General features: G+C 41.6%; 1 protein-coding gene across 1 annotated transcript; it reads right to left on the bottom strand.

The window, feature by feature from the left end:
- Positions 1-14,580: 14,580 nt before the first annotated feature.
- Positions 14,581-15,483, bottom strand: LOC126946613 (ferritin heavy polypeptide-like 17). Its single transcript, XM_050777158.1, has one exon. It carries the CDS (start codon positions 15,290-15,292, stop codon positions 14,741-14,743), a length of 552 nt encoding a protein of 183 aa, XP_050633115.1. The 5' UTR covers positions 15,293-15,483; the 3' UTR covers positions 14,581-14,740.
- Between the last annotated feature and the right edge of the window lie 355 nt (positions 15,484-15,838).

A 15,838-nucleotide genomic window follows, 5' to 3' on the forward strand; every position in this document is an offset into this window, starting at 1 on the left:
ATGGAGTACTATTCAACCATAAAAGGAATGAAATCCTGCCATTTTTGACAACATGGATGAGCTTGGAGGACATTATGGTAAGTGAAATAAGTCACGCACAGAAAGACAAATATCCATGATGTCACTCATATGTGGAATCTTAAAAAAAAAAAAAACTTGGTCTTATAGAAATAGAGAACATAATGATGGTCACCAGAGGCTGGAGTTGTTAGGGAGTAAAGGAGACAGGGAGATGTTGGTCCATAATTACATTTAGATAGAAAAAATAAATTTGAAGAGATCTATTGTATAGCAAAATGACTGTAGTTAATGATGATATATTGTATTCTTGAAAAATGTAAAGAGTGGATGTTATGTGCTATCACCACAAAAATGATAAGTATGCAAAGTAATATATTTGTTAATTAGCTAGATTTAACCATTCTACAATGTATATGTACTTCAAAACATCATGTTGTGCATGATAAAAGCATATAATGTTATCTGTTAGTTAAAAAATATATGTATATAAGGCCAGATGTGGTGGCTCACACCTGTAATCCCAGCACTTTGGTACGACGAGGTGGGCAGGTCATTTGAGGTCAGGAGTTTGAGACCAGCCTGGACAATATGGTGAAACCCTGTCTCTACTAAAAATACAAAAATTAGCTGGGGATGGTGGTGCGCACCTATAGTCCCAGCTACTCATGAGGCTGAGCCAGGAGGATCGCTTGAATCCAAGAGGCGGAGGTTGCAGTGTGCCAAGATTGTACCACTGCACTCCAGCCTGGGCAACAGAGTGAGACCCTGTCTCAAAAAAGAAAGTATATAAATAACTGAGCCTTGGGACATTCCAATACTAAGATGTCAGGAAGATGAGGAAGTGAGAGAGGTCACTGAGAGAGGAACTGAGAGAGGTCAGAGGGATAGAAAGAAAACTGGGAGAGTGAAATATCCTGAAGATCACCTCAATAAAGTGTTCAAGTAAGGCTGGGCACAGTGGCTCACACCTGTAGTCACAGCACGTTGGGAGGCTGAGGTGGGAAGATCACTTGAGCCTGGGAGTTTGAGGCTGCAGTGAGCTGAAATTGCACCACTGCACTCCAGCCTGGGCAACAGAGTGAGACACTGTCTCAAAAACAAAACAAAAACAAACAAACCAAAAAAGGTGTTCAAGATGAGAACTAAGAATTAACCCTTGTATTTATCAGTGTGGAGGAAACTGGAGTCCATGACAAAATGAACTTTTATGGAGTTATGGACATGAATGCCTGATAGGGATTGGAAGGAGTGAAAATGGGCACTATGAATATGGAGAGCACTTTAAGGAGTTTAGCATGAAGGAGATTAGTCAGAGGGTTATTAGAGTGATATTGTAGGGTAGGGTAAAAAAAATCCTGTGGGTTTTTTTTTTTTTTTTTCCTGAAGAGAACGATCCAATGAGGAGAGAGAAAATGATGATGCAGAAAAGGGAGTGAGGCCATCTTCCAGCAAGCAACCCATTCAAGCCACCAGATGGCTGCATCAGCGCAAGTGACTTCAGATGAGAAATAGAAGCAATGTTCTTGGGTGGACAAGAGGAACTGTAGAGCAAAAATTGAGAGGTTAGACTTAGATAGGGGCTTGGAGGTTTCATCCAGTAACAGGAGAGGAGGTAGAGTAAATGTATCCACATGCTGGTGGGTGGGAAGGTATCGTGGTAGGCAGAAGTCTGTGGAAATGTGTATAGTTTCAACTTCTTTTCAATGAAGCAGAATGCAAGGTTACCAGTTGAGAGTGAGGAGGGTTTGGGAGAAGGTGCGAGTGATTAAGAGGTTGGGAGAAGTAGTAGATTGTTCCAGTAATAACTCATAGTGCATCAAACCCTTGTTATACCTCTCCCACACTAATTCTTGGCTTGACCATGTGATTTGCTTTAGCTAAGACGATGTTAGCAAATATGATGTAAGCAGAGGAATACAAAACACTCATCTCTAGGAACTCTCCCACCAGCATTTGAGGAAACCCAAGCTAGCGAGCTGGAGACATGTGGCCTAGCCAACAGCAAGCACCCACTGCCATCTTAGACCAACCAGCCCCGTTTAAGTCATCAGATAACCACAGCCACATGGTTGATACCAGGTAGATACAAGTCTAGTAGAACAACTCCCCAACATTCAAACCCAAATTATTGACCCACAAAATCATGAGCAAATAAAATGATTATTGCTTTAAACTACAGGACAAGTATCTCTTATCCAAAATGCTTGGGACAAGCAATGTTTCACATTTCAGATTCTGGAATATTTGTTTACACTTACCAGTTGAGTACCCTAAATCCAAAAACTCTGAAATCTGAAATGCTCCAATAAGCATTTCCTTTAAGTGTCATGTCACCACTCAACAAGTTTCAAATTTGGAGTGTTTCAGATTTTGGATTTTCAGATTTTGGATGCTCAATCTTTGCTATGTATTTGAATGGCTTGCTGTGTAGCAAAGGCTAACCAATATGGAAGAGAATGTATGAATGATGAACAGGGACAGTGGGAGAGTAAGTGAAATAGGAAAATATGTTTATTGGCAGCACTAAGGGCCCACTTATGAGTCATACTCATTAAGTTTAACTGTGTTCAGTCAGAATGACTTGGTGTTTCTCCAGTCACGTTCAGCTGCGTGGGTGCAGGTGTGCTGTTGGGACAAAATATATTAAAGCAGGTTAGGGATTTGGCCAAACAAGTACAACAAAGCAGGTCAGGTAAGATGGAAATGTATGCAAAGGAATGATTATCATCATTTGCTATGGGATTTAACTTGAGCAAATAGAGGAGATCAAACACTTGAGGCACAGTAAAAATGTTGTGGACAAATTGATTTCCTAGGGGGATTATAGAATTTTGAGCATCAGGAGTCTAGAGAGAATGAACTAGGACTCCAGAGATAATGAACTAGAAAAAGAGGAGGTGGTGTTCAGAGAGTCTGTTGCATAAGATAGAGATTATGGAAACAGTACAGTTATCCCAGGTGACAAGGTCTATGATATGACCATAACAATAAGTGGCTGAGCAGACTGGAGGACGAGATCATGAGAAGAGAACAGATCAGGGGACTTTAAAAGGCCAGGTTGTGAACGGGTCGTCTATGTGGATATTCAAATGACCAGGAATTAGAACACAGCAGATACTAAAGATTACCATTAGCCAGGAGCTAAGATCATCAACAAATATGGATTTGGAGTCTCTAGAAAACTATAACAAGAAAGGATGGAGGGAAGCATAATATCGTGGCATTACATTCTTAACTAAGATCTAAGATCATCAACAAATATGGGGTTGGAGTCTCTAGAAAACTATAACAAGAAAGGATGGAGGGGAGCATAGTATCAGGGCATTAGATTCTAAACTAGGATCTAAGATCATCAGCAAATATGGGGTTGGAGTCTCTAGAAAACTATAACAAGAAAGGATGGAGGAGAGCATAATATCATGACATTATATTCTAAACTGGGGGTTTTAAGGGAGGAGGAACAGGAGCAAGAATGGCTTGGAAACATCCACAAGGAGAAAGGAGGATTCCAACCTTACCTTCAGGCCCAGTCGTACTGTGGAGAGGATGATCATCACTGGAGAGGGTGCAAGGGAAGCAGTGTCCTTAGGGGAATTCCAGAGTGAGTTTAAAACAAGAAGGTGACGGGCATGTTCAGAAGAGAAGTTGATAACCTGGTAATGGTTCATGAGTTCCAAACAGCACAGGGGAACTTTCAAAAGTTGGGGAGGGGTAATAGAAGGGACAGAAAAGGAGAGGTGCATATTCTTATGGGGATTACAGCATGGAGGGTGAGGTATGTCCTGGGAAATCGGGCAAGGGGGAGTGGCTCTTGTGCTGATGGATATAAGTAAAGATAAAAGGCAATTTGAGATTAGGATTTTGGCTGCAAGGCAGACAGACGATGGTGAGGCTGAAAATTTGGGGTGGTTGAAGGATTTCTGAGGACTCTTCCTCACATCTACCTATGATGATTTGGAGATGTGAGGAGGGGTTGTCCTATTTCGTTAGTTGAATAGTAAAATGTGTCAATACCATGCTGTATAACCTTGCCATTGTTTCCTAATTCTGCCCTGACACACATGCACCCCGGGAAGGATTTACTGGTGAAGGTACAGTGGCATTTTTTAAACTTCAGGCGTTGCCAATAAACTTCCTTTTTTCCAAACGTCTGACAAAAACAGTGAACAGTTTTTCAAGGGAGGTAAAAGCTGCCAGAGCTGAGTCTGATGTTCTTTCTCTGAAAGGAAAGGTGCAAGCCCTGCATTTCTTTGATGTTGCTCTGAAACACTTGCGCTGGCACCACCAGGGGCTTTGATGTTCTTCTAGCACTCTGACATCCTGACATCTGGGCTTGTATTCTTCTGAAGCAGCAAATTGAAACAATAGTCAAACTCCAGTTTAAAAAGAAAAAGGACAGTGAGGCCTCATTCAGAACTTTTTGATGCCACTTGCTTGATTAGAGAGAATGCTTTTCCTGCGTCTTCAAGCAGAGTCATTAGTTTCACATTTTCATATTCATCCCAAGTGTCTGCACTAGGCGCCCTCATTATCCCAGGAGATCCCCAAAAAGGAATTTGACAACCCCCATATGAAGCCCCAATCTACATGTGCTGCTTTCTCTGAATGGCCTTTTAGTCAAACATAAAAACTATACCCTTAACTTTAATATGAGCCCATCTTCCATACCTCCCTTTTATCATCTCCCCTTGAGTTACACTTCTTCTCTTCATGCTGGATGAACCCTCTCTCTTACCTTCATCCTCAGTTCTCACAAGCCCTGATGGGGAAGTCTATCTCCTATTGTTTTCACCTCCACATCTGTCCAGCCAGCTCTTCCTCTCTCACAAGTTTTAGCTATGCTAAGCATCTTTTATAGAATGATCCACACCACTGCTTTTTGATCCAAACGCCTTCACTTCTTTACCCTCTGTTTTCCATACACATTCACAGACTTGAAGAGTGAGTGGAGGAAAAAAAGCAAATCATTTTCTCGATATTAAAGTTGCTTTATTCAGTGTGGGTTTCTCACATTTTTAATATGGGAAATCCTCCCAGACAGAGCCTACATTTCTGCCAACCTCAATAACATTATGGGTTGGACCATAATAGTTATAATTACGTTTGGGCTCTCCATTTTCCTGCCACCTTCAAGTCTCCACTTCTCTCCCTAACATCTTAGGTAAGTTTGACATCAAACTTCTTTTCCCGGAGCTACCACTTACAATGAGATCATTCTCCCTCTGGGGCCAGGAAGAGATCAGATTAGGTAAAGCGGGTTTTCCTGATTTGTTCAGAGGAAACCTCCCCTTCCTCTACTTCAGCAAACTCTTTCCTTTTAACACCTTCATTTTCAATAAGATGTAGGTTGACAGATAATAGTGAAACTCACGTGCGGGGGTTACTGCAAATATCAGAGGGCCCCGAAATCCGGTTAGTTTGATGCCTTAGGAGCCCTCACCCAAGGTTCTTGGATGAATCTGCTGTTAATTGTCTTATCAGGAATCCTGTCTAGTTTTGGCATCATTGAGTTCTATGCAAGCAACTCTTCCGCATCAAAGGACTGCTGCATTTTGGATTGCCTCTAACCAAGGAAGTTTGTCAAAACTCTCCAGAGTGAGAACAGACCCCAAACACCTGAGGCCTTCAGTTTTCTTTTTTACCTTTTCTAGTGGAGGTTGTCTGTGATCAGAGGAAATTCCATTTAGTACATTTCCAGAACAAATTGTGAGAGAAAGTAGCTCAGTTGTTTTGTTGTGAAGTCTACAAATTGTCTTCACCAGGGAATACATGGTTGTTCTCCTTTCTCAGAGCTGGAACGAGCTTTTGACTCCTCACTGGTCCCCAGAGTTGGCCCCAAATATGGTCTTGCCCATTAGGGAAGCAGATCAAGGGCCAATAACTTGATCTGCTTTCCTTGTGGGCAAGACCATATTTGCCTGAGAAAACTTAATTTTAATAACTGATTAATATTGTATTTTCAGGTAAGTGCCACATTTCACCAATCCCATGCTGCTGCCTTTTTTTAAATTCTCATAATAGATGTGCAACGAATTTCCACAAGGTTTCTTGACACTTCTTGCATCCATGTCTACACCTGCGGTGTACATGCCTTCACTTTCCATGTATTCTCAACCTACTGAATTTACCCTATACCCCTACCTCTCTTCGTTCAAGGGCCTCTTGGACTTAATAATCCACTGCAGAGTATCAGACTCAAAACAAAGGTGAGGCAACTAGTCAGATATGCTCCTTTTTAGGAAGACTGCATTTCTGTCTTTTCCAGGTCACAGAGGTAAATGATTTCCTAGGGGAACTAGGAGCTAAGGAATCAAAGTTCTTAAAGAAAATGGGGTCAGGACAATTTTTATTGTGAGCTGGATATGTCCCTGAGAGGGCTTCCAGATGATTTTCAAGATAGCTTACAAAAATTCTAGACAAGAGAACCACGACAGGAACTACACCAACAATGCCCTGCAAAAGATCCATGGCACCCTCCCAGGCCAGTTTATGTCTGAAGAACAGATTAGAAGATGTTTGCATAGGAAAATGTTTATTTACAATTTATTTAAGAATACTCAATTCTGCAATAGATACGAAAAACAAATAAGGATAGGTGAAACTAAGTGTAGATAATTCTTGTGAAACATACTGGACATGGACAAAGCAGGCAGAATATATATGTGCTGAATAAGAAGGGATGGAAGGCTGGGCATGGTGGCTCATGCCTGTAATCCCAGCACTTTGGGAGGCCAAGGCAGGCGGATCACCTGAGGTCAGGAGTTCGAGACCAGCCTGACCAACGTGATGAAACCCCATCTCTACTAAAAATACAAAAATTAGCTGGGCGTGGTAGCAGGTGCCTGTAATCCCAGATACTAGGGAGGCTGAGGCAGGAGAATCGCTTGAACCCAGGAAGCGGAGGTTGCAGTGAGCCAAGATCGAGCCATTGCACTCCAGCCTGGGCGATAGGAGCGAAACTCTATCTCAAAAATTAAAAAAAAAAAAAAAAAAAAGGGGGATGGAAAGAACAAGTAGAAACCAAATATTCATGACAGTTGGAACATCCTTAGATCAGCTGCTCATTGGTAATAGTTATCTGGTCCCATATGTCCTCTCTCTCATATACTAGATTAAAACACCTGCTTAGCAGGTGACCTGTGAGTTATAGTTGTGCCCAGGAGTACTTGCCCCTGCATCTGTCTGTTAGAGCAGGTGTGTGTTGACTTTAGCTATCTTCATTACTGGTCCTCATAAGCATACAGTCAGTGGGCAAAGCTAAAGCAGAAAAGAGACAGTGAACATTTTCTGACATGGGATTTAGGCCGCATGGTCCTTTCATGCTGCTAGCATCCTCTCTTCTCTTCACTGCCCTCTTTCCTTGTTTCTCATTGTATGCTCCATATCATTCAGTAAACACTGTGAAATGAGTGTCTTTGTTTGATCTGTGAGCCTCTTGGTTTGTGACTCCCTGTACATCCTATCTGGCAATGTATTTGAAGGCTACAGAAACATCAAGGCAATTTCCAGTCATGACAAGGAATGACAAAAGTTAAAGAAACTGACACTTTGGCCAACAAGGCGAGGAGAAACTGACAGAGACACTTGCAGACTGAACTATAATCTGAGCTCTTCTAATTTCTAAGCAGCAAAGGCAAAGAGACAAAGGACCCAGTTGTAATCTCCCAAATATCATGAGAGGCCCAGAGAGAGAAGGGCACATCAACCCAAAGGGTCATCCTTTTTCTGGGGCTGAGGTTGTACAACAAGTTACTGATTCCTTCACTTACCATGGTACCTGGGACAGAAAGTCTAAGTACAACAAGACAAAAGTGAGTGACTACAGGGTCCAGCAGGTAATTAAAATCACTAAAGAGGTACTTTATTGCCACAGTATTCTTTGAGGTACCTAAGTTACATTGCTTTAATGACATGTACTGTGGTGAATTGGAGAATATGTATGCTTTAAGATGGCAGCTGAAACCCAGTTCCATATGAAGGTTCCCATGGGAACAGGGCCCAATGTAGCCAGATAGTCAGCATTTTCAAAAGGAGCCAGGAATATATAATTTTATGAGAACTTTCCCAATTAAAAGTTCATTATCCACAAAACAAGTTATACCAAACATAAGAAGATAGAAATTATATCAAGTATCTTTTCTGACAGCAATGTTATAAAACTAGAATTAAATAACAAGAAGAACTTTGGAAACTTTACAAGTACATGGAAAGAAAAGTTTCAGTGTACAAAAATCAACATACAAAAATCAGTAGTGTTTCCATATGCTAGCAGTGAACTATCTGAAAGAGAAATCAAGAAAACAACTCCATTTACAATAGCTAAAAAAAGATAGCTAGGAATAAATTTAATCATGAAATTGAAAGATTACTGCAAACTCTAAAGCACTGATAAAAGTAATTGAAGAGGAAACAAATAAATAAAAAGATATTTCATGTTCGTGGATTGGAAGAACTATTATTGCTAAAATGTCTATACTACCCAAAGTGATCTACAGATTCAATGCAATCTCTATAAAAAAATCAGTAACATTCTTCACAGAAGTAGGAAAAAAACCCTAAAATTTGTATGGAACCACAAAAGACCGCTGAATAGCCAAAGCAATTGTGAGCAAAAAATAATAAAAATAAAAATAAAACCCCCCCCAACAACAATAAAAATTAAAAAAAAAAAAACAAACAAAAAGAATCAATCACTAATCATCAGGAAAATACAAGTCAAAACAGCAATGAGATATTAACTCAAGCCAGTTAGAATGGCTATTGTTAAAAAGACAAAAGATAAGAAATGTTGGTGAGGATGTGGAGAAAAGGGAACTTTTGTGTATTGTTGGTAGGTATGTAAATTAGTACAGCCATGATGGAAAACAGTATGAAGGTTCTTCAAAAAATTAAAAATAGAACTACCGTATAATCCAGCAATACTACTACTGGGTATATATCTAAAGGAAATGAAACCAGTATGTCAGAGAGGCATCTGCACTCATATGTTCATTGCAGCATATACGGAATAGCCAGGATATGGAATTAACCTAAGTATCCTACAACAGATGAATGGGTAAAGAAAATGTGGTATATCTACACAGTAGAATACTACTCAGCTACAGGAAGAATGAAATTCTGTCATTTGCAACAGCATAGGTGAAACTGGAGGACATTATGTTAAGTGAAATAAGCCAGACACAGAAAGACAAACCCTGTACGTTCTCACTCATATGTGGAATCTTAAAAAGTTGATCTGATAGAAATAGTAAGTAGATAGTAGTTGCCAGAGACTAGAGACTGGGAGAAAAAGGAGGGTGGGAAGTTACAGTTAGAAAGGAAGAATTAGTTCTGGTGTCCTATTGCACAGTAGGGAGACTACAGTCAACAATAAGGTGTTGCGTATCTCAAAATAGCTACAAGACAGAATTGTGAGTGTTCTCATCACAAAGAATTCATAATAAATGTTTGAGACGATGGATGTGTAATTATCCTAGTTTGATCATCACACAAAGTATATGCATATCTAAATATCACACGGTACCCCATATACATGCATGATTATTATGTGTCAATTAAAATAAAAGTTATAATTCATTGGCTTTTCAAGATGTTCATTTTTAAATATGATTTATCTAATAAAATGGACAAGGACTCTGGAAAATGGCTAATTCTAGAACTGGGGCAGGGAAAATACATCATGGGTCTGGAGCATATTATAGTGCTGAAAAGTAAGGAAATGCTACACACATACATACAGAGGATGAGACTATGTCAAAGGAACACAGGAGCCAACTGAAGGATCTCCAACTGGTTAAATGTGGAACAATTTGAGGAACAAAATAAATAATGTGGTTCAGGATTATAACCCAAAATAATAAATAAATATCCATGAATCCATAGTGAGATAAATAAATGATTGAATAAATAAATGGGAAAGAAGGCACACATTTTTCTTATAGAAGAATTCCAAATATTATAGGTAAATACTCTGTCCATCCGTGCGGTGCTCCTCCTCCTAGCCTCTTGAGGGTGAACTGGACTTGATGACTCACTTTAAAGAACAGAGTTTGGAAAGGGGAAAAATAGCAACTTTAAGTGGAGAAACCTGGCCAATACCTCTAACCAAGCAATAAAGGTTAAGACTGCCAATGATAAGTCATGTTCATGTCATGTAGCCTCAATGATAGGATGTGATGAAATATACACTCCAGAGGTAAAGTGGTCTTTTTCCCCAAAACCCAGAATCTCAGTCTAATCATGAGAGCAGCACCTGACCAATCCAAATTGAGAAACATTCCACGAAATACATGATCAGTAGTCTTCAAAGCTGTGAAGGTTATGAAAAATAAGGAAAGATGGAGACAGAGGAGACCAAGAAGACATGACAATTAAATGCAATGTAGAAACCTGGATTGGAACTTGGAACAGGAAAAGAACGTCAGTGGAAGAACTTGTGAAATCTGAATACAGTGTGGGGTTTAGCTAATAGTAATGTGCCAATTTTAATTTTTTATTTTTGACGAATGTACCATGGTTCTGTAAGATGTTAACATTACAGCAAACTGGGGAAAGGATATGCAGAAATTGTACCATCTTTGCAATTTAAATGTAAAATTTAAATTTATTCCAAAGTAAAAAGGTTGTTAAAAAATCATCAGTCCAAGTAAACTACGTCTGAAGATGAATCTGGCCTGAGGCCTTCTGTTGGATCCTCTGGTTTAGAAGGAAAATAAATGTTCCCATGACATTGTTCCCCTGAATCATCAGAGATCACAGTAAGCAACCAGCCCTTAACTTGAAGATCAATCCTCCATTACACTTAGATGTATAATCTTTTCTTTCCTCCTAATAAATGTCCTGATCTTTCCTCACTCCTATACATATATACACACACACACATATATATACACATATAGACACACATATATACACATATATACACACATATACACATATATATACATATACATATATATATATATATGTTTTTTCTTTCTCCTTCCTGATATGCTAATGTAATGGTTGGAGCTGTAATAGCCATGTGGATCATGAGATGACCTTTGCACTGGAAGCCCTGTTCAGTGAAACAACAAGATAATGTATTTTATCAAATCAAACATAATAATTTAAGGCACACCATTATTCTATGTACCACAGAACAAGAAAGTGCTACCAATTAAATTAGAACACAGTGTTTTCTTATCCCTTAGATTTTTAAATTTCAGTTACTGGAAAATCTCTTTTACACTTATTTAAGCACAGACTTTTGTTATTGAATCAGTCTTGTGTGCACACATAAAAAGGAAACTGTGCTAAATAAATTGTTTCAAGTACTGCTAGAACTTCTTCAGATTCAAATTTCACTCTTCTCGATCACTTCTGTACTCAGAATCATTGATATCTCTTAATATCGTCCTCCGTGCCATCAAACGTGCTGCTAACGTAGTGTTTTTTAAAAGAGTACACCTCTAATATCTCCAGGACTTTTTCTTAGCCAATGATATCATTTTGTTGAGTTTTGCAGTGCATCCTCAGGCAATGACAGGTATGGCCGACAGTGATTGTAAGATACATCCCAATTTCAAGTATGTTAAAATGTAAAGAAAAAAAATATGCCTCTTGGAATCCACGAAATGAGATTGAAAGCTCTTCCACAGTAGCCCTGAACTGTTTTCTTCCATACTTCTTTTATATATGAAAAACAAAACCTATCTTTTTTAAGACTCTGCTTTTCTGGTCTTTGTTACTACTCATAACCTAACCCAAACCAAACGGTCACAGGATTCCTAAAAATATGATAGCCATGAGTACTTTCCTTTCTTACTGTACCTCATCCCACCCCTATAGCTCCCTTGACTAGTGAATCAAGGTGTCAATTTCTTTGCTTTTACTTTTCAGGTGTCCTCACACTTTGCTAATGTGATTACTCTCATTTCACCTTTCCCTTCAGCTTTCCTGAAGCAAATTCTCCATCAATATTTCTCTGAACCTGAACTCAGGACCACAATAACAACAGCAACAACAGCAACATCAGATGATTTGTAAAACAAAAATTGTTATTTTAAAATCTGAAGCATAGTATCACTTTCAAGATTACAGATAATGCTTTCCTCTACTAAATACTTGATTAGATACGTCCCTCAGGCTTGTGAAAAGAAACTGTAATTGCTGGTAAATGAAAAGAAAAATTAAAGGAGAATTTAAAAATCAGAAATGTAGATCAAATTTCCAGAGTAGAGAAGATTCAGGAGAAATTAATGGGTGCTTTGTACTGCTTGTCACACACATTTGTAAGAAAAAAAATACTTTTCCTTTTTCTGGAAAATGAAGTACAAGTTGTCAGTGACAACCATCTATTAAGAAATTTCCTTTTGTGATAGAGTGAGGGTTTTTTTTCCCCAGAGGTAAATTATTCAACACAGTTAATTTGAATCCGTGTTTGAGTCTGAGATGAAGTTATCAATTTTACCATTTTCCCTCAGTCCCGATACTATCGTTGCCTGAGACTTTGGTACCCATAGCAACAGCCACTGTTTCGGACATCATTGCCCCAAGCAACAGAGCACAACGAATGACTGACAAGCCTCCAGTTGTATGTGTCAGGGTGGTATTTTCCAGGGCTAGAAGACTGGGGCACAACTCACTCTCAAGTATTGAAAGTCAGGCTGTCAAAGAATTGGGAAGGCTGTGTGTATGTGGGAATGTGGTCCACCTGTAAGAAGTTTGCTCACTCGTTTTGAGAGGAATGTGGCAAGGGAGGGTGGGAAAATGAGACTTGCAGCGATGGATAAGGCCAAGACATTGAAAAGTGCCAGTGGGGCCAGCTTGGTCTAAATGTTTCTCCTGTTTTTCCCACAGTTGCCCCACATATTCAAAAGGCTGTTTGTGTACCCTAAAACTGAACCAAAAGGAGGGGATTTAGGACATTCATGTTTTTGTTGCAGTGGAACAAGAATAGAAACAATTGAGCTGCCGCTTTACCTAGACTTCCCAGCCAGGGATTCTGAAAGAAAAGCTGTGAAATGTGACACTACAAGTAGTGGCATGTGATAGGCACTGGAGTGTAATCACAGTCCTCTTTGAGTCTTGCAGGTGAGGAAATCCTGCTTTTCCCCAGGTAAAATAAAAGGATGTAGTTCTAAGTAGACTTCTCTGCATTATCCTGGGGTGTCTCTGAATCACAGGAAAGGGAAAAATGGGATAAAGAGGGGGTCCCATGACCAAGATGGAACTAGTCTGATGTCAGCTGTAGATCTCAGTAAAGAGACCACAACAGGCAATGTATAGATTACAGTACACTGTGCATGATAAACATACAGGGCTTCTCTGCCCAGGCTTTGAGATGAGCTAGATTTGCAGATAGAGTGTGTGTGTTTTGTAGCCACCCCATTTACCTGCTGTGCTTGAAGAGAAGCCACTCACAATGAAGACATGTGGTGGATGGATGGTGCACTCTGGGGATTTCCAGCCCTAAGGCCTTCTTAGGTATTCAGTGCCAACTCAGGCAACAGTGTGACTATCTGTTTCAGGGAGAGAACCCGAACAGAGGGGTTCAAGTGTACAGGTGTTGGCTGCCTTCCTGTGAGGTGCCCTACTACCTCATATAGTCTGTTGCTCATTCTGAAGGCTTCTTTCATATGAGAAGGATTTTGGCTAAGGTTTAGAAGCTGTCTCCACCCTAGGCTAGAAGGCACACCTGTAATTAGGAGAGAGACTACAGTGATCAGGGCTGCCTTTAAGAGTGTTGGGGGATTTCCCTCCCTTCTGGGGCAGGTTATTTGGCTAGATTCCCAGTCTACCCACACAATCTTCTTTAACCCGTTGATAGACTTGCAGGGTAATAGAAAAAGGAACATGGCATCAGAAGATCGAAGTTCATGTCCAGATTCCACAACTTCTTGCCTGTATGGCCTCCCTTTTTGTCACTAATAAAGTCATGATACTTGTCCTTCCTTATTCCTGAGATTCTTGTAAAAACAAAGTACAACAATGTAAATAAAAGGACTTGGACTTGCAAAGTGCCATTTTAGATTGTCAGCCCCTTGGCTTTGGGGAAGCCAGCTTAAGGCTCCCTTTGTAACTGTCACCCAGAGTGAGCTTGCCAAAGAGGTACCCTGCTATGCTGTCACCCAGAGCCCCCACTTGCTACTCAGAATCAACAAACATTAACATTGGCATATTTTAATAAACTACAAGTTTTCATGTAAAGTTGAAGACCCCTTTGTTTATTTTAATCCTTGCCCAATCCCATTCCCTTCACTTCTTCCTCAGAGGCAACCACTATGATGAATTCCAGACCATGTTTTACACTTTACCATGCCCATGCTTCCACAGCCACCAGGGCCCAAGACCGCCCACTCCACCCCATGCCACCCCACATACTCGGGTAGTTTACAAAGGCAAGACGAATGTGTTTTCCAGGGGTCCATAAAATACCATTCCCCTCCACCCCTGCAAATCCTGAGCTGCATGCAGATCGGGCAGGGGTGGGTGGAGAGACTGCTGGATACCTACTTTAAACCTGCGTAGGGATTTGCCCTGATTCCTAAAAGGTGAGAGTTGCAGGCGCGCATCAACTGGACACTTTTATTGCTTTGAGAACCAGATAACTTTATTGCTAACAATGGTAAAACTGAAAGATAAAACTGAAGAGAACGTTCTGAAAGGGCAACATGCACGCCCCGCCTGGTGGCCCGACCCAGGGAAGGGACCCCGTGGCTGTGGGGCCAATCTGGGCTCAGGTCTCTTTGACGCGGCTGCCCAGGGTGAGCTTGTCGAACAGGTACTCAGCCAGGCCGGCTTCCGGGGAACATATCTTGCGCAGGTTGCTCACGTAGCCACCCAGCTCTTTGATGGTCTTGACTTGCTCGTGCAGGTAGTGGCTCTCCAGGAAGTGGCACAGCTGGGGGTCGCCCTTCTCCACGGCCAGCTGGTACAGCTCCAGCAGGCTCTGGTTGACGTTCTTCTCCAGGTGGAAGGCGGACTCCATAGCCACTAGCCCGCTCTCCCAGCCTTGGCGCTCTGGCTTCCTGATATCGTGAAGGCGGATGCGGCCACCGCGCAGGTTCTGAAGCTTCATCAGCTTCTGGGCATGCTCCATCTTGTCGTCCGACAGGCGCAGGAAGTAGCGGAAGAAGTTCTCCAGGGCCACGTCGTCCCGGTTGAAGTAGAAAGCCATGGACAGGTACAGGTAGGAGGTGTAGAGCTCCAGCCTGATGTGGCTGTTGATGGCGGCCTCGCAGTTGGTGTCGTATTTCTGGCGGACCTGCGAAGGCTGGGCGGTGGCCATGGCGGGCAGCGCGGGTGCAGGCGAGCACACGGGCGAAGTCGGTGCGGTAGCGAGGGTAGCGGCTGAGGTGACAAGAATGGCGGATGGTGAAAGGCGGGTGTGCGACGAAACCAGAAGTGGGCAGTGGCGACCGTTAGGGAGGAGCAAGCTTTGTCGGTGGGGGGAGGGGCCGGGGAAACAGAGTCGCGAGGCAAGGGGGTGGGGGCACGAGCGCTGACTTCCGTCGGAAATCCCGGCCACTTGGCACTGAACGTTTCAAGACCATCTTAAAAATAACTGCTCTAGGCCGGGCACGGTGGCTCAAGCCTGTAATCCCAGCACTTCGGGAGGCCGAGGCGGGTGGATTACGAGGTCAGGAGATGGAGACCAACCTGGCCAACATGGTGAAACCCCGTCTCTAGTAAAAATATGAAAAAAATTTAGCCGGGCGTGGTGGCGGGCGCCTGTAGTCCCAGCTACTTGCGAGGCTGAGGTAGGAGAATTGCTTGAACCTGGGAGGCAGAGGTTGCAGTGAGCCGAGTCCACTACACTCCAGCCTGGGCAACA

The sequence above is a fragment of the Macaca thibetana genome, chromosome X, assembly GCF_024542745.1.
Source record: "Macaca thibetana thibetana isolate TM-01 chromosome X, ASM2454274v1, whole genome shotgun sequence".
Lineage (NCBI taxonomy): Eukaryota > Metazoa > Chordata > Mammalia > Primates > Cercopithecidae > Macaca > Macaca thibetana.

Bases quoted from the DNA above. Each gene is read 5' to 3' on its own strand.
- LOC126946613 (XM_050777158.1), bottom strand. From the start codon at position 15,292: ATGGCCACCGCCCAGCCTTCGCAGGTCCGCCAGAAATACGACACCAAC.